Consider the following 27,766-nt stretch of genomic DNA (forward strand, 5'->3'; position numbering starts at 1 on the left):
TACTAATTTAGGAAAACATTTACAATTGTAATAGCCCTGAGTTTCCAGTGCACTGGAAAATGTGACGAGTACATCTGTGCGATTGCCTTAAATCAGTCAGCTAAGGATGTTTTACCACAGACTCGCTGTTGTGTGAAATACAGACTATAAAATACTGTGGCAGGAGAACATGTTTATAAAAGACTGAAGCAACTCTGGAATGTGACCATAGTGAGCTGTGATGCAGTTACTGGTTCCATCAACATTTGTAAGGTCAGAGGTCAAATATGACACTGAAAACCGCTGGATAAAACTGAATTTCAAAATAACTAGTCTTAGCACAATTCTACAAACAAGTCACCCACCTTTTTGAATTGATCTAACGGCCTACTGGCATAGTGAGGCAAAATAAAAACATAATTAGTCAAGTCTGTGCAATGACAATGGAATTTCTTGACAATAACCAAGTCAAAAGGCAACAATTAACATTTTATAAACAGTATTTTTTATTACCAATTCTCAACCACACGCACATACACACACATCCACCCACACTGAGCTATACAGTATACTTCCCTCCCATATTTGCCATGTTCCTGCCTTCCTGCAGACTACTCTCTTCACCATCTTGTCTGGCAGGTGCATCCACTGGCCACATATTACCTGTCCAAACACCTGGATATCTCAAGGGGCAATGTGCACGAGGTCCAACTTTGTGGACGCCAAATCCTGTATTTTCTATCGATTGTTGGATAGATCTATAGCGCCCTGCGTAATGCCTGCAAATCACTGTGAGAAAATAAAAAAGAGCTTAAATTAAAAAAAGAAAACTACTCCCTCAAACTGATTTCAAAGTCCGTTTGAGAATGTATTCTCAAAGTCCAAATGAGAATGTATTTTACAGTGGTCTAACCATAACCAATCAGGACTGGCTAATATGGTTCTCTTGTCTCTCTATGGCTTGGCGATGCAAGCATGTGTAGTAAGCTGCTGAATACCAACTGACTAGTAAGACTACAAGGCAACAGGAGAGACAGCAGATAAAAAAGCAAAATGAGGGAAGGGGAAAAGACAAGTTGCATACTTTCAAGGCGCAGACCAAAACGTATACAACCGAATCCAGGAAATACAACCCAACATCAGCATGGGTTTCTGTATCAAATGCATGAAAATGCTACATATCAATCACCAGGGTGAAATCCCCCCCATTGGCTGAAATCTAGATCTGTGTTCAAACCCTTTGTTAGATTGAGGCAACATGCTCACCTTCTGTAAATGACAGAAAGGTCCAGTCCATTAAACAAAGGTCTGTTTTTTTTTTTTTTTTTTTTTTTTTGATTAGCTAAAAATCCGGTGCTGATTAAAATCTCATATCAGCCGTTGTAAAAAAAAAAAAAAGAGGAAATATTGATCTTATCAATAGCTTTATATAAATTCATATAAAATAACATTTAAAAATTAAATAAAATAAAACAATATTTCTCCTTGATTCACCAGGCAACTGCCCCAAAAAACACTAGCAGACATTGGCTGTTCCATCTCAAAGCTCAATGCAAATAGTGTGCCCTTGCTCTTCTGTTCATCCACTACTGATTGGTCAATACACAGAGGCATCATGGCAAGTAGCCAGTATCACAGTGGTCCTAAATGGCTATAGCATGCCAGTAAGTCCCCATGTAACTGGTGGAAAACCAAGGGAGCAAAAAACAACAACCCCTCCCCAAACCAATTCTTTTTGTACAGACCAGACGAGGAGTCATTTTACACACATTAAAGGAATCTTCTTGTTTTTTTGTTTCTTGTAGAATGTTTAAGAAAGGCAACCCAGTCAAAGCAGTCACACCTCATTGGAGGACAGATGAAGGAGACCCGCCTCTAACGATCTGTGATTGGCTCCCAGTGTCGGCGCATCAAACATTAGTCATTATTACACTCCAGCTGACAGTCTGAGCTGGCAAAACCCAGCCATTTTGGTTGTGGAAAGTCCTCCTTTGGAAAACAACATTGGAAAGGTGAGATCGAGTCCACAGCAGCGTGAGGGATTTGGGGAAGGGGTTGGGAGATTGGAGGAGGGTGATAGAAGTCATTCAGAGAAGTTATGGCCTCCTCTAGAAGTGTGGTTATTTTTGTCCACCAACTGTCATCCTTGTGTCCCACCCCTCCCCTAACATTAGAGTTTCACTACAGTTCCAGCAGCTCCAGGGAGTCTGTTCTTGATGCTGGCTGAGGAACATAGTCACTCAAGTCACTCAGACTGAAATCTCATAAGTGGTTCCACCAACACCAGTCACTTTCTTTACCCCGCCCCCGGGCTTGTGGGCGGGACTCTGAGTGGCAGCTGTGCTGGGATAGGCCTGTCCAGGGCGGGTGGAGACACTGATTGGATGGGAGGGTGAGGAGGGGGTCGAAGAGGCAGGTGATTGGGAGAGGGATGATTTGGGCTGGCCATTAGTTCGGCTGTAGGACTTCATTTGAATTTCGTCCCTAGGAAAGCACATGGAAATAAAGAATAAGTGAGCTGGAGACTGTTGAGAGACATCCAGATAAATTCAAAAACAGCAACAGCATCCTAAAAGAACACACTGGATAAAACACACTAAGGACAACTCTCCCATATTGAGATAAAGCCTTTTTTTCAAATTATAGCTCAGGTATTCACAAAGCCTTTTATCTTACCACTAGGAGTACTCCTAAATCGCACTAAAAAGATTTTAGCGAGGAGTTTTCTCTTAAAAGTTATTCACAAAGCCTTTCAGACTTAATCTTAGTAAGGAAAAATGACAACTCCTAAACTAAGAGTGAGTCTTCGTTGCTATGGATGACGTCATTACTCATGCACGAGCTTCCCTGAAGTGACCACCTTGACTGGCTGATGATTGTAACGCGGGAATGATTCCAAACACCTCCCTTACGATGATGAGTGACAGGTGACAGGTCTGAGAATGCGTGCGCTACAGAAGTAGTGCGGAGGACGGAAGACGATGAATAACTGAATAAAAAGGCCTAGCCTAAATGAATAAAGAGTAAGGCAAAACAAATAGCCTAGTAGCCTAATAAAACATAGGCCTACGGATTGATGCAGTATCTTTGCAACATTATTAAATTAATCTGTCACCATAGGCTATGCCTACGTTTGCAAAGAGGAGAACATTTTAATTTGATTCACAATGAAACGTTACATTTAATTTTTATTAACATTTTTTGTTAACATTTAATGTTAACAATGAGTAGTTTTGGTTGTTGTTGGTGGCGTAATTGCATCCCTTTTATGAATGCAAAATTGTTCCCTCGCGATAATCTCCTGTTGCCGCATAGGCGACGCATTTCAAAACATCGCACCATGAAATGCCACAAAAAGCTGTTTGTGAATAGGTCTTAGTAAGTTAGGAGTCCTCTCGACTTCTTTTAAGCTGTCCCAGACTTAGGTGGTACTTTTAGGTCTAAAATGCTTCGTGAATTACTTTTAGTGAAAAAAAATAGAAGTCCTAAAGTTAGGAGTGACACGCCCATTATTTTTAGGAGTTCCTCCTAAATTCGCCACTTAGGAGCTACTTTTAGCCTTAAAATTCTTTGTGAATACGGCCCCTGATTCCCAGTCGACGAGTTATCTGATCTAGGAAACTAGCCCACCACACCATGCTCTACATGAACACATTCAATTATTTACAGATGTAGCACAGAAAGCAACATTCCCACAAAGGCAATGACCAAGCATATACAGTAAACAGGTGAATGTATGACTGAATGAAATTTGTCCTGAGATCAAGAGTCAGTAATTTGTTCAATAATTTGTTCACTGGCAAATCTGAATACGTCTGTGAACGCAAACACATTCCAATGGTAAGTTTGCATATGAACAATTCATTTTGCGATAACACGCTACTTCACCAATTTGAACATGATACTCTGCTTTAACAGATTTCTTTCCAGCACTGGTTTGTTAGGTTATGGTGACATGAAGTCTTATGGCAATTGACCAATCCCAAGCCCCACCTCCCATTGTCAGTCCCATAGTTACTGTTGCTGTCGGACAAGTTTGCAGGAAAGTGTGAGAACACGTGTTCCAACATGGGGACGCAGCACCCCCATTTAGCCGAGTTGAAACAGTGTATGCTGGATTTCTGGGCGTCAAGTAATATTGATATATTCAAAAAACAGAGGCCAGAAAGGCCTTCAGTATGCGGAAGGACACATTCACAATGTCCGCTGTTATCAACAAGTTGGAACACCATAAATTGAGGACAAATCAATCCGGTGTCAGGGATCTTCATGGGATGCAAAACTGGGGATAAACAATTAACATGTTATCACGAGCAGGTAGTTTACCTTATTTGCTGCAGATGTGACTCCGATTCAATAAACAGGTCTGTGCGAATATATTGTGTTGACGTGTCCATAACAAAATCTAACCATATTTCAAGGATTAATTGAAGACGGAACCAAGTGCTGCTCAGATCCAAGTTCCCATGCAACTTGGGAGAGTGGCTAGCCTGTTAAGCAGCTCATGTTGGGGAGGTGGAGAGATAGCCTCGCTTCGGTAGGCCGATACTTATTATTTTAAATGGCTGCTTTAGACGGAAGAGTTGAAATAAACATGATATACAAGTGTATTGAAAATAAACCACTCTATCCGAGTTTAAACCCATACCACACACGACATAATTATCTGCATGGCAGGCAGACGCTATCAAGAGCAACATTGCAGATGTGATGTCTTGCACTAGACTCCATCAGTGCCCGCTTATACTAAATTTAAATGTGGGCAATGTAGTAGGCCTAATATTGGTGATTTCGAGACTGCATAGCCTATACAGCAAGGCATAGTTTTGAATCGGCATATGATTTGATCTTTAGAAAACATTATCTCTCGTTCAGCCATCAAGATAATACAACGCAGTTGGTTGCGTTTGTGGAAAAAACTATCGTTAGCTTTTTTCTGTGAACAGTCTTCTATCCCATGTTAAACATGGCAAGGTAGCCTGTGCCTAAAAGCTTAAAGTAGGCTATTCTTGTTGTGTGATGAAGAGATATGTAATTGAAGGTGTAGCCTAGGCCTATTTGTTAGCGCGTCAGACTTCCAATCGTATGTGCCATGAGAGTGCGAGTTCAGTTCCTGCAAGGTAGGTTAAGTATAATTTTTTGCGTAGGCTTATGTTGTCCATTGTCATTTCAACAGTTTTTGAAATGACAATGGACAAAGAAGTTTTTAAAGGGAACATTTTCGTACAACTTCAGATTTCTTTACTGAAAAGTAGCAGCCTATCCTATAGACTCAATGCAAAGTTATGTGTGGTTAACGTTTCACACGGTCAGGGTATCGGATGTCACTTCTACAAGTAGCCTACCCCAGGCATATAATATAATATATTTTTATTATTAATATATTATTTGAACCTTTTTGAGCTCTTTAGTTATTTAATTAAAGAAGCATAGCATAACTGGCGCATTGCCATACAGAATGACACTAGAAAATTGATCGAGGTTGAACGAGGTCCTCCGAAGTCCTCATTGTGACATAGTAAAGGGGGACCGGGCTTGGGATCGGTCAATTCCCCACTCAGCTCGTTGAGGTACCAGGACAATGCTACCTGCCCTCAAATTTGCTTCAATGGGGGTAAGCTGACTAAATACTCTTGACAAATCTCTTCCGAGTAAAAAATAAATAAATAAAAAAAATAATAAAAAAAATAAAATAAATAAATAAATAAAAAAAAACAGAGGAGTTTAATACACGATGCAGCTACATCCAGTACAGACAGCAGAGGGCAGAACTGAGGCAGTCAGGTGAAATCAATTGAAATGCAATCAGAAAACAAACAAACAAACAAACAAACAAACAAACAAACAAACAAAACAAACAAACAGGTGGATCAAGCAGTGGAGAAGAGATGAAATCAAAACAACTCACAGGAGTCTGGGAGGAGGTAGGTAGTAGTAGCAGTAGTAGTAGTAGTGGGAAGAGAAGGAAGGCGGAAGGAGGAGGAAGAGGAGGCAGCGGGCTTTCAACGGAGAAGAAGAGAGGCGTTCTGCAGACGGGGGAGAGGGGTAGGAGGGGGTGGGTGCTCTGTGTGTGAGAGAGAGGTGGGTCGGGGTTGGGTGGGTGGGGAGGGGTCGGGGTTGAGCATTGGTTGCTGTGATTACTCACTTCGGAGCCTGGATGCCCCCCATGCCGCCTCCGGCCCCGACGCCGCCAGCCGAGGCAGAGGCCTTGCGCACCATGCGGTACTGCATTTCGGCGGCCGCCGCGCTGGAGTAGGACAGGGACTTGCCCAGCGGCGGGGGGTGAGGCGAGCGGGGTGGGTGGGTGCTGGGGGGGGCCTCGGTGGAGCGTGTGCGGTAGGGGTAGGCGGGGGGAGGGCCCGAATCAGACAGCAGCGGGGGGCGTGAGAAGCGGGGGGCGCGCTGGCCGTGATGGTGGTGGTGGTGATGGTGGTGGTGGTGGTGGTGAGGGCCAGCGGACGAGGAGGCAGATGAGGCAGCGTTGGAGGAGGTGGAAGACGGCAGGGCCGCAGGCGGGGGGTGGTGGTGCGAGTGGTGGTGGTGGTGAGCGTGGTGGTGGGGGTGCGGGTCCAGGGACAGGGGGGCGTGAGGCGGGGGGCTGCTGGAGGAAGAGGAGGAAGCGGCAGCGCGCAGGTAGGCGGCGCGGTGCGGAGAGCCCAGCAGCCCCGACGGCTGGTGCAGCTCCACCTCCCGCTGCTGTGCGATCTGCGCTGACAGGTACGGCGAGCTGTAGCCCAGGGCCACGGGTGTGCGTGGGCGGCCCGGCGACAGCTCCGACGCGGCGGCCGAGCTGGCCGGCGCCGTGCTGCTCGGTTCCAGGTCAGGGCTCTCAGAGGGCGTGAGGAGGCTATCGTACGACAGGCTGCCGTTGAGCGGCACCGGTGGCGTCTGATTGGCCAGGCTCTTGTAGCTGGCGGAGGTGGTGGCCTCGGAGGCCACGCCAGCGCCCGCCTGGCCCGAGCGCACGCTGGACGAAGAGCGAGAAGGCCCGCCGGCACCACCCGACAGGGCCGTGGCGTCCGAGAACGAGGGGTACGAGCGCCCGCCAAGGGAGTACCCAGGGATGCCCGGGCCCGCTGCCCCCCCACCAGAGCCCACTGACCTCTCAGAGCCTCCGCCCCGCTCCCCTACCCCACCGTCCAGGCTGGGCTCGGAGCGGTAGCCCGGCTGCTGGCTCGACTGCAACAGGGAAGATGACTCCTTCAGACTGTCCCCACGACTCATCTGAAAGATGGAGAGGAAGAGACAGACAGACAAGCAGAAACACAGAGAGGGGAATAAACATAACAGAGACAAAATTAGCATAACACACACCTTCCTAATGTAGAAGCTGTAACAACATTAACAAGTGCAGATACAGCACAGCGCTTTGAAGCCTCGAACCCACACCAGGATGACCCATCCCTCCCCATTGACAGCAAAGTGGCCAGAAGAAACAGCAGGTCAATCTAGGCGTACACTACAGAGGGTTTCTGGAGCACAATGACAGGGGAAGGGTATCAGGAGTAGTTCTAAACATGAAAGGCCATAATGATGATTACGCCGAGAGGGGCAGGGATTATGTGAAATGCTCATGTGAACATTTTTTAATTTCCCTGCCGGGAACACTTCAGACACAACACTAGCAAAGGATAATTACTGTGTAACCTGTGTAGCTGGTGGCCACGTGGCACACATGTTGGGCCAGACTAGATGGCCCTGAGCCGCTCACTTAATCCTCCTGTGGTGCAGCAGAAACAGCCCCCCCCCCCCCCCCACAGAGGCACCCGGAGGCGTAAGCGCTGCAGCAGCGCATTGGTATTATGCTCCTGTAATCCAGTGGTAGGCAGCACAAACAACCTGCCCGTCCGCTAGCTTAGCGAGTGTCTGCCATAATACCTAGTGTACCCACTCAATCCCATCCCCTCCCTCTTCAACTTTTCCCAAGTGGACAGATGGCCTGGGGTCACCATGTGTTATCACTCAAACAATAAGAGGTAATGGCATGGAAGTACCCATCCTCCACCACACCCCACACACACGCACCAGACTGAAACCATTAAAGTTAATATGAGCAAAAGGAAAAATGTAATCTCTTTAGGGTGACTGACAGATCTGCTGTGCTGGGAGGAGAGAGTAAAAGGGGGCCTAGGCAGTGCACGCGGAGGCTGCCATCTGCAGTGTCTACTGAGGGGCCTAGGCAGCGCACGCGGAGGCTGCCATCTGCAGTGTCTACTGAGGGGCCTAGGCAGCGCACGCGGAGGCTGGCATCTGCAGTGTCTACTGAGGGGCCTAGGCAGCGCACGCGGAGGCTGGCATCTGCAGTGTCTACTGAGGGGTGGTGAAAGCAGATTCACTACAGCAGGGTGGCGTGTGGGTGGGTGGACGTGATAAAAGCTAAGAGGGAGGCACAGCTATGAGCAGGCTGAGAAGCAGTGGAAATCAGAGAGAGAGAGAGAGAGAGAGAGAGAGAGAGAGAGAGAGAGAGAGAGAGAGAGAGAGAGAGAGAATAATGTGGTAGGAGTCAAAATGTCATTAAATTCTACTGTTATTCTGATGGAATAGCCCTACAAAACAGTTCCCCTTGAGAAGGTGGAGAAGTAATCGCATCAGAAACTGAGACAGGAGAATTGAAATTGACAATATTTTCCCAAAATCAATTTCTGATGGATTTGAAAACATTAACCAGAATGGCACCACTTCCTAGTACATATCAGTTACTGTCTTTTCACAGAGCAGATTTACAAAAAAGCTACATGAAATGCTACTGAGGAAAATACAGTAAGGCAGTACACACACTGACACACTTAGACACACACAAGCTAATAAGGAGACAACACAGAAAATTACAAAAAAACAAAAATGAGTCCAATGACAACTTACTGATACTGATCAACTGAAAGCCACTGAGTGATAAAAAAAAGAGAATTAAAAAGAAATTAAATGAATGGTAGATGCACTGGAATGAAATTAATCAAAAGTTAAGAAATTAAATGCAAGAATTGCATGCACATGCAGTCAGGACAAAAATGGCTCAGTCAAGTATGGCAATGGAAATACAGAGAATATTTACTTACACATATAAAAACATGTTATGCACAGACATGAACACAGCTCACTCCTCCCTTGTCAGATTCAGCGCTCGCTGTGCAGCGGAGCAAGCGTACCTGGTTGGCATAGGCGTGGGTGAGGGCGGTGTGGTTCTTTCCTGGGCTGCTGTAGGCAGGTCTGTACTTGTACATGGTGGGCGTGGGGGGAGCTTTATTCAACAGGCTGCTCTCTGTGGACAGAGCAGAGAGAGCAGTCAGTATGCTGCAGGGTGGGAGTGACGCCACCACGCTGAGGAGTCACTTAAAGGCTTTACATACAATGTGTGATTGCATATGTGCATATGTGTGTGTGTGTGTGTGTGTGTGTGTGTGTGTGTACCTTCACTGTGGCTACCGGGCCCTCTGGAGAGACCAGGGTAGCGTAGCTCTGGTTTGGGGGGAGGTGGTGGCTCAGCATCAGCTGACTGACTCTCCATCATCTCCAAACTACTCTTAGACTGAGAGAAAAACAAATAGAGAGATAGTGAGACAGACAGACACAGAGAGAGGGGGAGAGAGAGAGAGAGAGAGAGAGAGAGAGAGAGAGAGAGAAAGAGAAGAAAATTGTGGTTTGGCAGAGACCTGATCCAGGTTCTCTAATGGACTTTACTCAGCTATACACAGGGTACTTGAGGCTCCTTACCCGGTGCATGTCGCCTAAGATACCGTTATCGAGCACCTTGGCAGTGAGCTGCGAGTCCGAGAGCTGTGGCCGGAGGAAGGGTGGTTGTACAGCTACTGCCAGAGACTTTCTCTTCCTGCCCAGGTACCTGAGGAGAAAGAAGGGCAGCCATAAACACAGATCGAACATGGATGTGTGTCATGTGTCGTGTGTGTGTGTGTGTGTGTGTGTGACAACCAACCTTGGGGCCTGGGAGCTGCAGAGCACATGTGAAACGTTCCTCCAGCAGCCGTTAGTGAAAGGGTTTACACCCCCTCTAAACTTCCCAGTTACCTACAGGGACAGACACGGAGGAAGAGAGGGGGAGTGAGGGAGAGAAAGAGGGAGAGGGGGAGAGAAAGAGGGAGGGAGTGTGTGAGTAAGCTGGATTGCTTTGGGAGATCTGATGGGAGCACAGTAGTGCATAGTACTCATAGTATTCATTAATAATACACTAATAACAAAACACTTCATACACTTTTATTGTAATGCAAAAATACTGAGGTAAAAATAGAAATGAAACTCAGATAAAAAAAAGAAAGCAACAGAAGAAATTAAAGTAAAATAATATCACAAACGAAATAATCAAATAGCAAAATGAAAAACAAACCATGAAACTACCATCTTGTGTGAGATCTTTGTATTTTGGGATAAGCGGTTAAGTATCCCAGTGGGTAAAAAGCATGTTTACCACTGAACATGATACTACTGATGATGGGTTAGGGAGAGAAACCCATTAAAACAGCATAGGAGAAGATGATGACCTCGTCTTTTATTAGATTACAATCCCTGTCTGTTTATCCTAGAGCACGCTGCTTGGTGTGGGGCCTCATATTTGTCCCGGATTATAAATCTGTTCTAGGAAGATTAACATTTCGCCCCACAGAAACACACACACACACTCTCACACAAACAAGATCAGACATTCTAACACAACACCACAAACAGTGACGGCGCAGACGTGCCCAGGGCAGAGAGCCAGGCCAGTCGTGAGATGCAGACGTCCAGCTGGGCAGGACATGTAGGAGTGGTGACACAGAAAGTGTGTCGGAGGACCCTGTGGAACACATGGCTCGCAACACCCTATTACACCGTGTGGCAAGTAAATACAGGAAAACAGTCACACAGGCCCATCCCAGGCTGCCTAGAACCACATGCTAAACGTGTCCGACCAAAGTAATGTCACCATTGACCTCAATATTTGCACAGCTTTGTTGGCTATATATTCTAATGGATTCACAAACAACCCTAGCCGTAGGATAAAGACACACTAAGTTGACTTGACCTTCTCTTAACAGAAAAAGAAAAGAAAAAACAACACAAAAGAACATGCCTTTCTTTACGAACAAGTGACTCCCGTGCATGTACCTGCTCATTAGTGGTCCTTCCCCGTGCCACCAGTACGATGTGGAAGCCGGTGAGGCCAGCCACCGGGATGAAGAACAGCCCTGCCACACACATGACTGCCATACTGGAGCAGGAAGAGTCAAGGACACAGAACTGTGAGTGTGGGATGCGTGCACACATACACACCTGCTGTTAGTATGACAGCATAACTCTCCAGCTCACTCACACTCTCTTACACACACACACACACACACACACACACACACAGCATGCAAGAGAAACCATTCATACTCCCTTCCTGCCCAAATTCATCTGCCATTCTTTTTCACAGTAACACAGATCCAGCACTCCTTCCCTCCCTCCCACAGCTTGAGGCAAAGGCCCAGGAAGGATACGTGACGGCGGAGTGCGCTTGGTCGAGCTCCTGTGTGTGGTAAAGGATGAAGAGCAGGCCGAAGCCAAACACGCCCATGATGTGTGTGGTAAGCGACAGCAGGAACAGGAAGAAATACCGGTAGTTCCTGCGCCCAATGCAGTTATTCACCCATGGGCAGTGGTGGTCAAAGTCCTGTTAACAACACACACGGCAATTATTTGCCTTACCTACCATCATGTCCTCACAATAGGGTCATGAAAACGGCAGACAAAGAACGCAGGAGCAGCTGAACTTTGCCAAAGGAATGTGCCATAAAACAACTTCCTGTTTTAGCCTCGAACAACCTTGCATTGTGAACATGTCAGAAAAGAAACCTCCCTGCTATCGTTACCACATAACATATTTACTACAGAGGGATTCTGCAATAGAAAAAACTCTTGCTTGTGTGTGCCCCTGCTTGTAAGACTGCTGATGTACAGTATAGGGTCGATGCTTAGCTATGTTAGGGTAAGTGCTGCTGATGTACAGTATAGGGTCGATGCCTAGCTATGTTAGGGTAAGTGCTGCTGATGTACAGTATAGGGTCGATGCTTAGCTATGTTAGGGTAAGTGCTGCTGATGCACAGTATAGGGTCGATGCCTAGCTATGTTAGGGTAAGTGCTGCTGATGCACAGTATAGGGTCGATGCTTAGCTATGTTAGGGTAAGTGCTGCTGATGCACAGTATAGGGTCGATGCCTAGCTATGTTAGGGTAAGTGCTGCTGATGCACAGTATAGGGTCGATGCTTAGCTATGTTAGGGTAAGTGCTGCTGATGTACAGTATAGGGTCGATGCCTAGCTATGTTAGGGTAAGTGCTGCTGATGTACAGTATAGGGTCGATGCCTAGCTATGTTAGGGTAAGTGCTGCTGATGTACAGTATAGGGTCGATGCCTAGCTATGTTAGGGTAAGTGCTGCTGATGCACAGTATAGGGTCGATGCCTAGCTATGTTAGGGTAAGTGCTGCTGATGCACAGTATAGGGTCGATGCCTAGCTATGTTAGGGTAAGTGCTGCTGATGCACAGTATAGGGTCGATGCCTAGCTATGTTAGGGTAAGTGCTGCTGATGCACAGTATAGGGTCGATGCCTAGCTATGTTAGGGTAAGTGCTGCTGATGCACAGTATGCTGATGCACAGTATAGGGTCGATGCCTAGCTATGTTAGGGTAAGTGCTGCTGATGCAAGGAAGAAAAGGCAAAGTGACTGGAATGTCAGATGGGAGACTAAATTATTTCAAGTGATCAATTCAAGTCAGATGGCACTCTGTGGTCTGCCTGATTGATTCTAGAGGAGAGGAACAGAAAGACTGAGAGAGTGCAAAAAGCAGTGGGGAGTGGAAAGAGACGGTTTGTCTTTTCTGGGATGGCCGTGGCCTACTGCTTAGGGAATCAGACTTGTGGCCGAGGGTGGCTAGTTCGATTCCTGACTGGTGGGAAAAATGTGGGTGGAGGAGTGGTTGAACACCGCTCTGCAGTGTCCACATCCCTTGAGTAAGACACCAAACCCCCAACTGCCCCCTGGGCATCACAGTAGTGGCTACCCACTATGGGTTTGTGTGTGTTCACTACTCACTGTGTGCTGTTCACTTACCACAGAGGGGTAAAATCCAGAAAAATACTTTTACTCAGGTTTAATGCTATCTAGATAGATATATCGATCATTCTATCTATCTCTATTTTATATCTCACATTTGTGCTTATCTGTGAGAGTGTGGCATATGTGCGTGTATTTTAAATCCATTGCAGTAAATCCAGGTCTGGGTGCCTGTGAGTGTGATAATCTGTTGGCCACAGGTTCAAAGCATCATGTTTGTGTTTGTGTGTGTGTGTTTACCTCCACACAGTTGTCACAGACGGAGCAATGAGAGCAGCGTGGGGGCCTGTAGAAACGGCAGGTGGAGCACCACTTCATGCGCACCTGAATCCCCCGAATCTCAACTGTTTTGTAGAGGGGAGCCCGGAAATCATCCTCCTTGTCCTCGTCCTCCTCCGCTACACACAAACAAAAAGCACATTCTTCCCTTATTCCACCCACTGACCATGTGAACATTAAGAGAAGAACGCATTACAGACAAAACATCACTCCACTCTAAAGACAAAAGACAAAATATATTTCAATATATCTCAACCAGTCCAGAAAGAAACTCACAATGTACACAGAAAAAAACAAATTAACAGATAAACAAGTAGTGGCGACTGACTACCTCTGGGAAAGATGCCAGGGTCCATGAAGGTGGCCATGCAGAAGTTGGCCAGCACAAAGAGGAAGATGACTCCATTATAAATGGGTACTGCAACAGAGAACTTTTCCGACAGCCATGGACACCTGACCGGGAGACAGAGAGAGGGAAGGGAGGGCAGTTGAGACTGACAAGCATGGCCCTTTCCACACAACACAGAGAGATCAGCCTGTTGGATCTCAGCTCATGATGACATGAACAGCTGAACCAGAGTCTGACTGACAGGTAGGTTTGTCTCTGGGAGAGAGGCCTCGAACGCAGCCAGGTCACAGTTCGGCAACCGGTTTAAGGGAATGGGCCAGTCACATGGGAGCGGGCCCGTGACCCACATTTTTCGGCTCTGTTCTGGGCAGAGGGCAAAGCTTGGGGGGCACAGACTAGTTGGCCAACACCAACCAGCGCCAGACCTCCTCACACTCACCACAAAGGGAGAGGGGAGACCATGGCACAAATACAGAGGCGGCGCTATATTCCTGAAGAGAGGCCTGGTCTCAGGATGTTAATGTGCTCTTGGGACAACACAGTTGAAGGACCCCACTCCCATGCAAAATGAAGCATTATGAGAAAAAACTATGCATGTTAACAGATTGCAAAAAACTGGTAATTCTAAAACATAATGCAAAGAGAGAGTCCATGGACAACAGAGGTGGACAATACAGAGAAAGCAAAATAGGGAGGGCAGAGAATGAGATTTGTTTTTCCGCTTCGGTGACAGATGTTGGCCTATTTTCCTCCTTTTTTCATCACTTAATCTGGAGGATAAATGAGATGTGACAGATCAACAGGAACAAATGGAGAGAGAAACAGAGATGGGAAAGTGTCAAATTGTGCCTGCATGAGCACTAGGGACTGGCTCTGCAGTTACTGTTGTGAGGGAGAGTTTGTTTGTGTGTGTGTGTTTGTTGCACTGGGAAATGTGTTCATGCATTTGTGTGGTCTATTGCGGCTTGTAGCTGAAGTGCAACACACATATGCTGTATGGATGTATTTTAACCAAGTGATGCGGAATCTACTCAAAAAAGTCAGTCAAGCCAGACTAGATTCCTGGTAGACAAAGAAAGAAATTTAAAGAAAAACAAGAATAAATAAACACCACTTAAAATTATGTTGTGCCTGTTAATGTAAGGGCAAGGCAATTTATGAGATTTTGTAGTGTCAGGCTATCGCTGCTTTAGTCCAGGCACAATTTTGAGAAAAGTCAGCAATTTTCTCCCATGGCCAACATAATCCAATATTCAATGACCAGCAATAAACATGTTATCCTATGCATTGACATAATTTTAAACAACAGCCAGAATTACCTGTGTTTTTACCATCTCACTTTCAAGTGCTATGTGCATGTAACTGTGTTGATTACAAAATGGTGATTATAGTCACACTGTTTGTGACTGGCCTAACTGCACGCTTGTCTGTGAGAGGACAGCTGCTACTGGTACTCACGTAAAGCAGAAGAAGAGTGTGGTCGATCCCACCAGGAAGGCAGTCGCCGCGGAGACGGGGACATAGCGGCTCGGCCGGAAGGGTCGGTGTGGAACCGAGGCGTGTGGCGGGGGAGAGGGGCCGGCCACACCCCCTCCACTCTTACTGCCACCCGCCATCACCTACACCCGGCTGAACAGCAACACAGCCGCAAACACGCACACACACACACAAACACTCACTCACACAGAGGGTGTGCAAGTGGACTGGAAAGCGATGAAGAGGGAGAACACAAGGCGTAGGGAAAAGAGAACCCAAAATGGTTAGAGAAGGAGCACAACACGTGTCCCTCTACATCGGCTCGGGGGCTTTAGCATGGTCAAGAGACAGGACGACTGGGTGGAAAGAAGCAGAAAATGAAGAAGAATATAGAGGGGAGGGCGACTTTCTCCTCTTTAAATATCAAAGTTGTGGTCCGGGCACTTACTTGAAAAATAAAAATGCCCCAAACATGTATGAGTTGTATGAGGCAGCACTTCTCCTTGGATTAGCTAGATATTGGATTTGTCTTTTGAAATGTACAGCTTTACAGGGAGTTGATCAGAGGATAAGTGGAAGATAGTGGAGCTGCTTTAATGGCTGATATACTTGACACAAACTGATTTTTTTGGTGACAAATGCACTAAATAATGCAAGATAAAAGCAAAAAAAGGCTTAGTGATAAAAGAATAGTGCAACGGCAATTCATCAATATAGATTTGCCATATGGCTTAAATTAGAATATTTGGTTTTAAAAATAAAACAATGAAAACAACTGATACACCCAGGCAAAACGTCAGTAAGAAAAATCACATAGGCCTAAATTCTGGATGGAGTCACTCTTCCTTTCAAGGAAGTAGGTCTCCAAGTTCTAGTAAATCTATGCCAATCAGCAAGTAAGATGGAACAACTTAATTGTCAGCGTCACACCTAGAGTGACAAATATTGAGCAAGTTGATTTGGTTCTGCTGTGTGACAGTGTTACAGTACCAAGATGAGCAGAGGTAGAGGGTGACCCAAACTGGTGGAGCTGATAAAACAAAAGCTAACGCTAGACTTCTGTGGCGCTATCAGCAGCACGTGGCCTATGTAGTTATGGGGCTTTGACCGTCAGGAACACGTTTGGTACACGAAAGACAAAGTGAAATGGAGATGGATATAAGGACGAAGAGGGGGAGCAAAGAAAAGAAAAGAAAGAGAGATAGATAAAGAGAGATAGATAAAGAGAGATAGATAAAGAGAGATAGATAAAGAGAGATACAAACAGGATGGATGACTTTGGTTGTTCAGGGATGGGCTTTTCACTCCAGTCCTTCTACAAGTAAGAAAAAAATAAAAAAAATAAAATAAAAATAAAACAAGGCTCAGTCACTCAAAAAATGACAACTGGTCCAACAACTGGTCCAGCAGTTGAGGTGGTTATCCATCTGTACACATGAAAATCAGATTTAAAAAGCACCACTCAGTCTCCCAATAAAGTAAGTGGCCCGGAAACCTTTAGCTCGCTTCTGGATCGATCCCAAGTTCTGCTTGTCCGAAGATGACTCATTCCCCAATCCAACAGGCAGGGCAGTGACTACTAAACAAACCCCACAGCAGCTGCTCTCACAGGGGGGGACGCATGTGGTGGGCAAGGGCCCCAGAGTTCTGCAGAGAACCACAGGTGCCCTGACAGATCCTCAATGCCCATTCAGCCTTCACAGGGGGCAGACACCTGCTGAGCCCACAGGTTAGGATAGCTTGCGCTGCAGACGGCAGAGAGGAAGGCAAAGGAAGGGGCGGCAGCCTCCAGCCACTACCCTCAGTGACAAACGCACTCTTTCCTCACAGAGAGCTCTCTCAATGCACACACAGACACACACTGTCCCCAAACGTGGAGTAAGCTGAGGAGTTTTTTTTTCCACAATGGCGACAGATGGCAGATTGAATTTGGTTAAAAACAAACAAACAAAAAAAACAAACAAAACAAAAGGTGGCACACAGCCAGTCCTCTGGGGTGTGGTTGAGGATTTCCTCTTGGTGTTTAGGTCAAGCCCAGCTGTTGTCTCTTAGAAGGTGGGGGGACAAGTCGCGGGGAGTAGGGTTATGTAATCAGCTTGATAAGATACACTTCTGGGAGAACACCCCGAGCCATTCCGACACCTCCTTCCCGTGGCTCAAAATTGTGGGAATGTGGGGAGCACTTAGGATTCCTGGTGCTTTAGGGACCTGGCGAGTGTCCGTGTGTTAGTAAGAGTGTGTGAGAGAGATGGAGCTAATCCCTTAAATGGGAGATAAGTCCAACAGGTCCAACAGTTGGAGTTGTGAGGACACTGCAGCCTGCCTGAGAAAACACACGCTCTTCCGTGACTGAGGCGTCGTGTTGCTGACAGGCACTCCTGTAGAGAGAGAGAAAAGCAATTAGTGCTCAAACAAGCTAACAATGAACAGGACAGTTACATATATCCTAGATAAGTAGGTTATATAAAAATATGGAATAAGGCTACTTCAAAACTTGACAAAAATGTTTTCCGCTGGGTGCACACACACTTTACAAACCACTTTGGACAAAAGCATCTGATAAATAAATAAATAAAACAGTAAATGCACAATTGCAATGGACCATTTATCAAAACTAAGGATGCACTAGTGATTGCGAGTCAAAGATTGTTCTTAAGTTATTGTTTATTTATCTATTTGCTTAATTAAGAACTCTGACCCCTATCCATGCTCAAGGCACAGCTGTTTGAAATCAGGCCTGTCTAAAGTAATACTCTTGATTAGCCAAGTTATGTGAGGTCAGCGAATCAAGATCAGGTCAGTGGCAGAGAAGGGAAAGGGGGTTGGGGTGGGCATGCTTGGCAGAGGAGCCCCAGGAACTGAAGCAAAAAGAGCAAATACCATACGCCATAGCATTTCTAAATTTTTGTGTAGGCCCACTTTTTTAAATGTAAAAACATATATTCACAAGGTATGAAAATAATCCAAACATATATGACTGCCTAAGAAAATAAAACCCGTTGCCAGAATGGTATTTATGTTGTCAGTATGGCCTCATGGCAAAGCCTTTTCACAAAAATTAAGAGTAGGATGATGAGCAATCTAGCACTATTTAAGACTGATGATATAGTGAAATTGAAGGTTTAAGGCCACATTGATTATGACTAAACTCTAGTTAAACCCATGTTGGTGTTAGGCTAGAGGTTATAGTTATACTACACCACATAGCCCTACAGACAGTCAGAGAGGGAGATTGCATGATGGACAGAACTTAGGGGAAACAAAATGAGAGCAGAACTACTCACAGAGCAGAGCTGTTATTTGACCTCATTAAACAAGTCAGTAGTACAGTAGCTTAAGTCATTCATGAGGTTACGGACAGCAATACCAATATACAGAGCTTCAGTGAAGTCAGTGCATGTTTTTAATTTCATAGCAGTAAATGAAATTCAGAATGTCAATGAATTTAAATTTATCAGCCGTTTCCGGACATAACATTTCTAAGAACATGTCAAGCGCCGAATCATCTAAATCTGCAACGCATATTCCATTAACATACGACAGCTGCAAGTGGTTGCAGCATCCATGCCACAATTGGGTTCAAGTGCCTGCAGGGACCCAGGTTGCAAATTCCAAAATTCCAGGATATTTGCAACCCTAATCAACACACAGGGTGAGTCAACCAATCACAGTCCTTTACGGTCTGCGTCGCCTCGATGTGAGGTTAGATATTTTTGGAGGTGCGCTTCGACGGCGGAGGCACAACGATTCAACGTAGCAGCATAAAATTAGCAAAAAATTAGGTCATATTTTGGTCACATTTTAGTATAAGAGCTTACAAATATGCTCTTATTTCTTAATTTTCCAAGATTAAAAATTTGATGTGAGACAATATGAATCTTAAATGTTAAGTGAATCTTAAGTAGTTGCTATCATAGTTAGCAACTATGCTTTTGAGAAACAGACCCCTGGTCGGGACCAGGCTAGCTGCACAGAATAAATCCCTATAGTAAATTAGGGCCATCTCTTTTTTGAAACAGTCAAGGCTAAATTCACCCAGGATATCCAGAAAAATCCCAGCTTAATCCCTTATCTACGTTTTGTGAAATACCCCTCTGGGATTTGAAACTACAAAGCGTTGAAGGAGAACTTTGGCGATTTTTCACATAGATCTCTGTTTCTCGAGGTCACGAATAGTGTCGATACGAGAGAGAGAGAGAAAAAAGAAGAAAATCAGTGCTACCTAGCTTGAGTTGCTACAGCTATAGCAGCCAGGCAGCTACAGTGCCACACTCTGGGGGTATGATTTTCATTTTAATATCACATCATAGCATAGATGGCCCTTACAATGACCAAGATAAGAGCTTAAAAGTAAAGGTAGTAAAATTACACTGAAGATTGCAAACAAAACTGACCAGAGAAGTTGCTCACATTCCCATTCCCAGAGAAACCCCACACAGTGTTTTGTTTTTGTTTGGGTGACAGGCTGCTTCCACTTTCCAGAGGGGTATTTCACAAAGGCAGAAATCCAAGATAAGTGATAAAGCAAGGTTTGACATAGCGTTTTCTAGTCATCCTAGCTCAACTCGTTTCACTAACGTCCAGGATGAGTAGGAGCGACTAGGACAAGCCCGGTGTAAGTAATTCAGGATACATGCTATTCATTAAACATCTATCAACAAAAGAAGAAAACAACGAGTGTGTTAATAATTAAGGCTACCACAATTAAAATAACCATATGGTATTAGGCAGACAATCTGTTCTGTTTTGCGAGTAAATAGGCTACATAGCAAATAGTATAAATGAAATAAAGCTCTTAAAAAAATTCACATGGAGATCTGAAATGACAGCTGGCTGAACCAATAAAACAACATAATTGACATTAGAATTAACTAAGCCTGGCTGTTAGCCTGGTCGGAACCAGGCTAGGTGCAGAGAATAAATCCCTGTGGCAACTTATGTGCCATCTCTTTTGTGAAACCAAGTCAAGTCTTAATTAATCCAGGCTAAACAAAAAATCCCAGCTTAATCCCTTATCTTGGTGTTGTGAAATACCCCTCAGTTTCCGTGCCTGGGCTGTTTACAGACGCTGGGTTTTTATTAACAGTGAGCTCACAGAATAGACAGCTAGCAGATCATCATAAGATGTTCGCTGATTGTGGCAAAAAAAAATTCTGAGTTTGAATTTGCGTACTATCGCTGGCTGCACCTTTAATGCTTTGCCTTTGCTACTATATATAGAATTATAAAGAACAGCTGTGTAAGTGAATTCTGTTTTGGACATGCCAGGGATGCTTCGATCAGAGTGTTTGGCCAATAACCGATTACCGATCACTGAAATCAGTATATCAATGCCGATTACCGATCACAGGATGGGCATAGAAAGAAAGTGCAGGGCTCTACACTAACTTTTCTTTTCACTTGCACCCAAGTTAGCAAATGTAGGAGCAAAAACGAAAATTTGGGCACAGTCCTGTACTTAACAACTTAGACATAATGTAGCCTAACATTACACTGCAGCCTTACAAACATGCTAATGCAACAACTTTTACAGGAAAGAAAATGTAAAGAATATTAGTGTCTACTTTATTTTTTGTTCAGTTTTATTTTTCTATATTTTGTTTTAATAACATCATGCATTGCCATATTTGCAGTTAGGGGGGCTTTTCATTTGAAACGGGCTATCCTGGTTTTTTTTTGTGTCTGCCAATGCTGGATAGCAGAAGAGAGAAAAGCTACAGTTCTGGGAAGAAAGTTCATTCTAACTTAACGATGAATTAACGTTACGACTAGAGATGCACCGATTGCCATTTTTGGGCCGGTTCCGATTTTTCATAGAGTTTCACCTGCCCATACCGATTTTAGCTGATTCCGATTTCATTTCTTCTAACCATTTTACAGCACACACAAATAGTTATTTTCTATCTTTTCTTTAATAGAACATGTTAATATAGAAATGTAATCAACTTCAGCTGCAGTATCAAACTATAATGCCAGTGTAATTATAATGCCATATGCTATAATGCCAACTACAGTGTGGGACATTCATTTCACAGACTACTAATATAAATGCACTGTTATGGAAGATCCATTTTTTTTCTTCTCACATCCAATATCCAACTAAAGATATAAGTTTTCATGATATATTTGAACATGCTACCATGGAACATATTTTCATATGCATTGATGAATTTATGGGAGGGCGAGAGAAAGGTGGGAGTAGGCCATCACGCAAACACAGGGGAGGAGAAGTGCTAATAGCGATTAGGTGCTCCACCATATATGAAAACAGCGCACGTCTGTTTTGCTGTGAAAAACCTAAATCCAAATTCCAGTTAAATGGATCAATTAGGCTATAGAAACTTTCAGAGACAGCTGATTCAGTATTCAGAGCATCAGTTTTCTTCATTGTAGGCTACAATGTCAAAAGCAACTTTTGTTTGCCTTTCTAATAGGCTATCGTTTGTTCACTTTCACGACATCCACTTCTCAATCTGCTAGGCCAGGGGTGGGCAACTAATTTCCCCAAAGGGCCACATGACAAACGGGGACTGTTGAGGAGGGCCGGACCCAAAATACCGAACTCAAGTCTGAACTCAATTCTGTCCAATTCTATTCTGTTCTTGTATAACATTAAGTAAATCATATGGTTTTGTTTACTACTCGTGAGAACAGATGAAAATGTGAGGGAGACCAAGGAAAAACAGCAATAGGCTATTTAATCTATGTCCAGTATTTAATCCTCATTCTCGAAAATGATTTTTTGACATTGACATTTTTTTTTTCAGTTTTCAAAGACTGATATAAAAAAGTACTACAATATCTATATAATTAGGCTAGGCCATGCAAATGTGAAGGAGTCAGTACAACCATAGGCTTGTGCCACCATTTCATCAACACTCAGCAATATTTCAAAATATCATTAAATTAACTCTATGCAGAATTAGACTATGAAAATGTGGAGCAGACAATAGTAGGCTGTCATTAGTTAATCAACATGCACAAAGAAAACTATTTTAAAAATGTAGGCTATGTTTTTGCTTTAAGTTTATGCACAAAACTGTGATTGGTCAACTCGCCCTGTGTGTTGAGCCGGCTGCTTCAAGCAACCTGTGGGTAGTAGCATCATACTAGTTCGCTAACATAAGCTTTGCAAATACACTCAGACATATTTTGGTTACAGTGACGGGGTTATCCGAATGTAAACTGTCTATCTGCCAGTAACGTTTTGAAATTAACACTTTGTATCGCCAACAAACAGCAGGAGTTCGTTCTGACAACCTTTGCGGTGGTGAGCGACGCAGACATAAGAGACACAAAACTTTGAAAGGTTTACGCCGACTTAAAGGCAACTGCATTGTGTCGACGCAGAAGCATAAATTCTATTCACCAGCACATCAGTAAGGGTGTTTACATCGTATGCATCCATGCACAAATGTATGGGCGTACAAATAGCATTGATTTGCGTGCATTATCTCTATGCTAGGCTCTTGACTATTGTTCTTTCACGGACCTTACGCGGGCCAGTCAGGGAAAGCCCACGGGCCGGATGTGGCCCGCGGGCCGTATGTTGCCCATGTATGTGCTAGGCATAGCCCTAGTCTATGTGCAGTAAATAGTTCTAGTATTTTTTTTAAAGTGGAGTAGAACTACTAGGGCTACTGTATGTCGCTGCTTGTTGACTTATTATCATGTAGCCTGTGATCACTAAACATCGAAGTCCGATATCAGTCAGTAAACATTGGTCGTAGTGTTATCCAATTGCGTGCAGTGAGTTTTCAGATGCATGCTTGGTGCCGCCCCTCGAGTCTTTCAGATTTGGGTCTGGATTTCCAGGCTACCTAATGCATGATCACCACAGGTTTAGAAGCACAAGCGGAAAATTTAGGGGCACACACCTACAATTGACCTGCAGCAAAACTATTCACAATTCCCCCCATTCCAACTGCATTAAATAGCCTACTAATAAATTATATATTACATACAATAACAATGTGCTGTTTTATACTTCAGTTAAATCCGGTCAAACTATTAATATCAGGTTGGAGGAGAGGTATTCCATGAGTGGCAATATCTCTGGACATCCCCATTTGGAATGTTTACTGTGAATAATCAGGCTGCATTTTGTATTGAATTGTTAGACGTGAACGTTGCTGGAGAATCAAGTTATTGAGAGAAAGAAATGGAGTAAATGGAGTAGTTGAACGTTCAGATTAACATCCAACGCTTTGGATGACATCTAGAAGATACTGAAGATACAGTATCACGTCATCTGATTTTTTTCGTCCTCAACCATGATAATTTGTTGCTGTAAACCCCCCCTCCGCTCACACACATTGGCCTATCCTGGCAGACTCTCCCTCCTCGTTTTTCAACATGAAATTCAGAAAGAAAAAAAAGTCTGCATATTAATTGCAGGTTGCACTATGCGTGAGCAGTTGCTGAAAATACTTGTACTGTCTCAAGAAATTCTAACAAAATGAGACCATTTGTTGAGAGGGAGTTAAGTCATTTAGAGACGAATGACCGCGTCACAGGAAGTGCATCATAACAAAGGGACGCCAGACCCTCTTGTAACAGCTGTACTCAGTGATACTGCAGACTCGTAAAAGTAGTTAGAAAATAAGGCAGAAAAACGACAAGTTTCCTCATGCTGCTTCCTTATGTTGTAATGTGCAAAAATGTACAAACAATCAAGAGGATGCCTTCCTGTATGTGATTTCTACAACAGTGATACTGCAAACGTGTTGATAGCCTATTGTTGATTTATATGCTGTAGCCTAGTGTAAAGCATGTCACACAGTAGTCTAGCCTACAGAAAACACTTAATTGATGTGATGTGATATAATGATAACTTGTATGCCTACAATGGTTTATTAAACATCATAGTCATTTATTTAGTCAGTCATCATGTTCATGAATAGGAAGGACACCTAAACGATAGCCATAAACCAAAATTGTTTCACAACATAAACTTCTCATAACACTATGGCTTTAGAGCTAGTAGGCTGAGTTAGGCAACATTGTGACCGATACAATCTTGCAGTCAAGACAAGCCACTACGGAGGCCCTGAATGCACTTCTGACTCTGATGTTGTTGAACCGGACCATCACAGATCTTCTAAGACTGACACAACAATAAGCCTGGTGAGCCTGTTTGAAGACCCCGAGGTTACACCCCAAGAGGCTGGCAAAGATCAGACTGTAGAGGGATGAAAATTCATAGGATATTTTAAGAGACTGCTGAAGACTGAGCACAGCCTCACTGCCTGGACTTTCAGCATGCGGGACAACACTTTGATGCACTATCAAGAATATTCCACAGATAAAAAATTTCAACAATTCAATATATCAGAACAATAAAACAATCACAAAATGTGTTAAATTCTTAAATATAAGGATTATTTGCAAATATTTCCAACCAGTCTCTGTAAATAGAGAGAATTTCAGCATCAACAGGCCTAGCTGATATAGTTTCAGTACTACTACAATACCTTTTCAATAACTTAAATGTATTACAATTATCATCCATAAAAATTGAATATTAGGTCACCTCCTTATCCTTACGCCACCATTACTTCTGGGATTCATGAATCTCTTGTTCACAATTCAATGCTTTAGTTCACTCTGGCCCACCTATAACATCTGTGTACATTACATGTCTTTGCCACAAGAATCCAACATTCTATTGTGTTATTCCATTGTTACATCTTGGCCCCATATTTTAATGAGTGACACTGACACATGGCATGGACACATTGCAGCTTCACTATTTTACATATTAGTCAGTGCCCTGGACAAATTGCTGATATACATATCACTATTTCTAAATCACAGAGTTAACTTTCATTTTCATAGCTTTTTCTGAATTCCATAACATTGGCCAAGACTAATATTTTCACCCCAACTTAAATCGTGATCTTCACAAACTTGGCTAACAAAACATGGCATTAAGTTGCATTGGAATATGTTAAGACTGTAGTGTGTTATTCAGAAGTAGGATGGTGTGGCAAATGAAAAGCAAAATTGCTTGTAAAATAATAGTACATCAAAGTGGTTTCAACCCTCTCCTGCCACCCACTGCCTTGTATGTTATCCATCATTCCATATTCTACATGTACAGAGACATCTGACAGAGAACCCCTGATGTGTCATGAATTATTGTAAGAAGTGAATAAATAATGTTTTCATCACACAAATTACACGGTGATGCTTACTCTTGACTCTGAACAGTTAACTACACCACTGAGCCTGAAAACATATCAAAACTGTCCCAAAACTACCGTGGCGTAATGTTACAGTTCTGAAGCCATTAAAGGGCAATCCAATCTCATCATGCTCTATATATGTACGATTTAATACAGTGCAGACGTTACAACGTTTTCATGCAATACTAAGCTATGTTGCCGTCACATAACTATAAAGCCAAAGCACCGCTTCTAAATTTCGTCTCCGAAAAGTTTGATGAGGTCTGGAAACGATCGCTGTGCTAACTGTTACAAACAAAACCATTACGGCTATAGCATACGCTTGACTAAACCTCTCTACCGTTACCACGTAGACTACGAAGAGAGCACACTGATGACCACGTTAGCTCCAACTTCACCCAAAGCATACATTCCGTGACCGCTTCTGTTCGTAAAGACTCAGATTATCTCTTGACACTTCGATGAAAATGTCTAGTGTTTGTATCCAACGAATGCTATACAGATAAGTGCAACTACTCCACAAACTAAACGTTTCAAACTGTATGTTAACGTTAAGCGAGTATATACATACATGTCGTATTCGTATTAATTATCCAATAGAATTATAGTTCCCAGTGAATGAGCATACATCATCTGCTTGGTATGAACTAGACGGTCTATTAATTTAGGGTGTGTTTTCGTTGCGGCTACATATTTCATAAGGCCACAAGACGAATCCTCGGATTTCCTTGATCCGTCTCCCTCACAGGGTTGCGTTCCCACCTCGACAATCCTTGTGGAGAAGACCGATGTGTCACTTGGCCCAGGGTGGGCAAGGCAACTCCAGTTAGAGATCACTGTTGCGTTACCGAATTGATGCATCGCATCAGTATTTGGACTGGAAACGTTAGCGGTTACTGCAAACCAGGGTGTATTAACATGATCGTTAACCAAAATCATTGCTTGACAACTAACGTTATCAGTAGCCTACAAACGTCAACCACTTAGTTGACAGGTTGTGCTACGTGCAATTTATACTGTAACGTTAACAAAAAATCAATACGTTTACGAGTAATTTCAGTTACCGGTGCTGACCAGTTTCCCTTTCATGTGCTCTTGTTAGTTTTGTAATTAGACTTAACGTTAGATATCAGTCATTAACGTTACCTTACAACAGGACAGTTAATCACCATAAACGTTAACGTTAAGGTTAGTCAAGATAGCGAAACATTTTAGAATTTCACGACAGTGTGACGTTCTCTGTAACGTTATGGAGATAACCGGCTAACGTTAACGCCGTTTCAACAATTTCATATCGCTTATTTGTTTACGACCAAACAAGTCGACAACAGGTCCCTAATTTACCAGCTAGATTCACAGATAAAATTATATAGCTATACATAATCAGTTAACCTGCCATCCTGCTTTATTAACGTTAAGGCCATAAGGCTAGGTAACAGTGCACTATTAACGTTAGCAGCTAGCCACCGCTCATACACTGTGGCCAGTGAAAATAGTGTACGCTAACGATAGTTTGCTAACGATATAGATTCTAGCGTTAACGTTATAACATTGGTCAAGTAATAGCCATCTCGGTTGAACTGACAGGTAACGTTAAAGATAAAGTGCACAGCAGCCAGTTAAGTGAGTAGATTCATGCAACGTAAGTTATTTAACCTTAACGTTGTCACTAACTTAGCACAGCAATGTTAGATACTGTCAACGTTACAGTAACTGTACATTAACGTTTATGTTCTCACCAATTCTTCTCACGTTATGTCGTCCAAAAGAAACAGGAATTGCTCTTCGGATCGCCTGTGATGGTATGATGTAGATTTTGTATCAGTCCGTACCAACCTTCTGTATTAAATCTTGTCAGACCAAAACACATAGCATGTTTAGTCATTAAGCTAACATTAACTTAGTAGTGTTAATGTTTGGTAACCAGCGCATCTGGGTTGTTAGCAAGCTAACTTACTGAAAAGCTAGCTAGCTTTGATAGCATACCTAACCACCTAGCTTTAGCTATTAGCCATCTAGCTTTAGCTTTTCCCATCAAAATGTAATGACATTTACTTTGTGAAAGGAACACAGCATGGACTATTGTTTCATTCGGTAGCTTTGCGTGTATCCATATCTCGCTGCGACTATAACGAGCTGTTTCTCACCCTATAAGAATGATTTTCGGTTTACTTAACCCAGGTTGTTAAGACTGACTAGCTTCCAACGCCTTTTCGTCTTTTAACCAGTTACATTTTTCGAATCGCTTCGGTCCACGAGCCTGCCCGAACGATCTTTGTGTCCCGCCTATTGTGCCACTATTGGCTGAGTTGGAAGTCAATCGAAGACGGACGACCAATAGAATAGCGTTTACGCTTTTCACAACCAACCTAGAGGAAAATGTAGGCTACGCGCAGTCTTGGGGTAGT

The 27,766-nt window shown here is 43.7% G+C and overlaps 1 protein-coding gene across 6 annotated transcripts; it reads right to left on the reverse strand.

Annotated features, from left to right (window-relative positions):
- Positions 1 to 461: 461 nt before the first annotated feature.
- On the reverse strand, positions 462 to 27,614 carry zdhhc5a (zinc finger DHHC-type palmitoyltransferase 5a). Of its 6 annotated transcripts, none has more exons than XM_042087527.1 (13): positions 27,506 to 27,614; positions 27,098 to 27,208; positions 15,154 to 17,549; positions 13,678 to 13,799; positions 13,308 to 13,465; positions 11,451 to 11,623; positions 11,077 to 11,179; positions 9,911 to 10,002; positions 9,691 to 9,817; positions 9,388 to 9,505; positions 9,126 to 9,238; positions 6,125 to 7,203; positions 462 to 2,463 (listed from the first exon to the last, which is right to left on the reverse strand). In XM_042087527.1, the coding sequence occupies exons 3-13, from the start codon at positions 15,309 to 15,311 to the stop codon at positions 2,229 to 2,231; spliced, it is 2,478 nt and encodes an 825-aa protein (XP_041943461.1). In that variant the 5' UTR covers positions 15,312 to 17,549; positions 27,098 to 27,208; positions 27,506 to 27,614; the 3' UTR covers positions 462 to 2,228. The 6 variants fall into 6 exon arrangements, with proteins under 6 accessions (XP_041943461.1, XP_041943468.1, XP_041943452.1 ...); XM_042087534.1 differs by having other exon boundaries at positions 27,414 to 27,600; XM_042087518.1 differs by having other exon boundaries at positions 15,154 to 16,486; positions 16,667 to 17,549; positions 27,098 to 27,600.
- Between the last annotated feature and the right edge of the window lie 152 nt (positions 27,615 to 27,766).

This window comes from Alosa sapidissima, chromosome 1 (genome assembly GCF_018492685.1).
Source record: "Alosa sapidissima isolate fAloSap1 chromosome 1, fAloSap1.pri, whole genome shotgun sequence".
Taxonomy (NCBI): Eukaryota; Metazoa; Chordata; class Actinopteri; order Clupeiformes; family Clupeidae; genus Alosa; species Alosa sapidissima.

Excerpts from the sequence above, each read along its gene's own strand:
- zdhhc5a (XM_042087527.1), bottom strand. The coding sequence starts at position 15,311 with ATGGCGGGTGGCAGTAAGAGTGGAGGGGGTGTGGCCGGCCCCTCTCCC. Across the intron at positions 13,466-13,677 it reads CCCTGGCATCTTTCCCAGAG|CGGAGGAGGACGAGGACAAG; the intron begins GTAGTCAGTCGC and ends GTTTGTGTGTAG. Across the intron at positions 9,506-9,690 it reads TCTTAGGCGACATGCACCGG|TCTAAGAGTAGTTTGGAGAT; the intron begins GTAAGGAGCCTC and ends TTTTTCTCTCAG.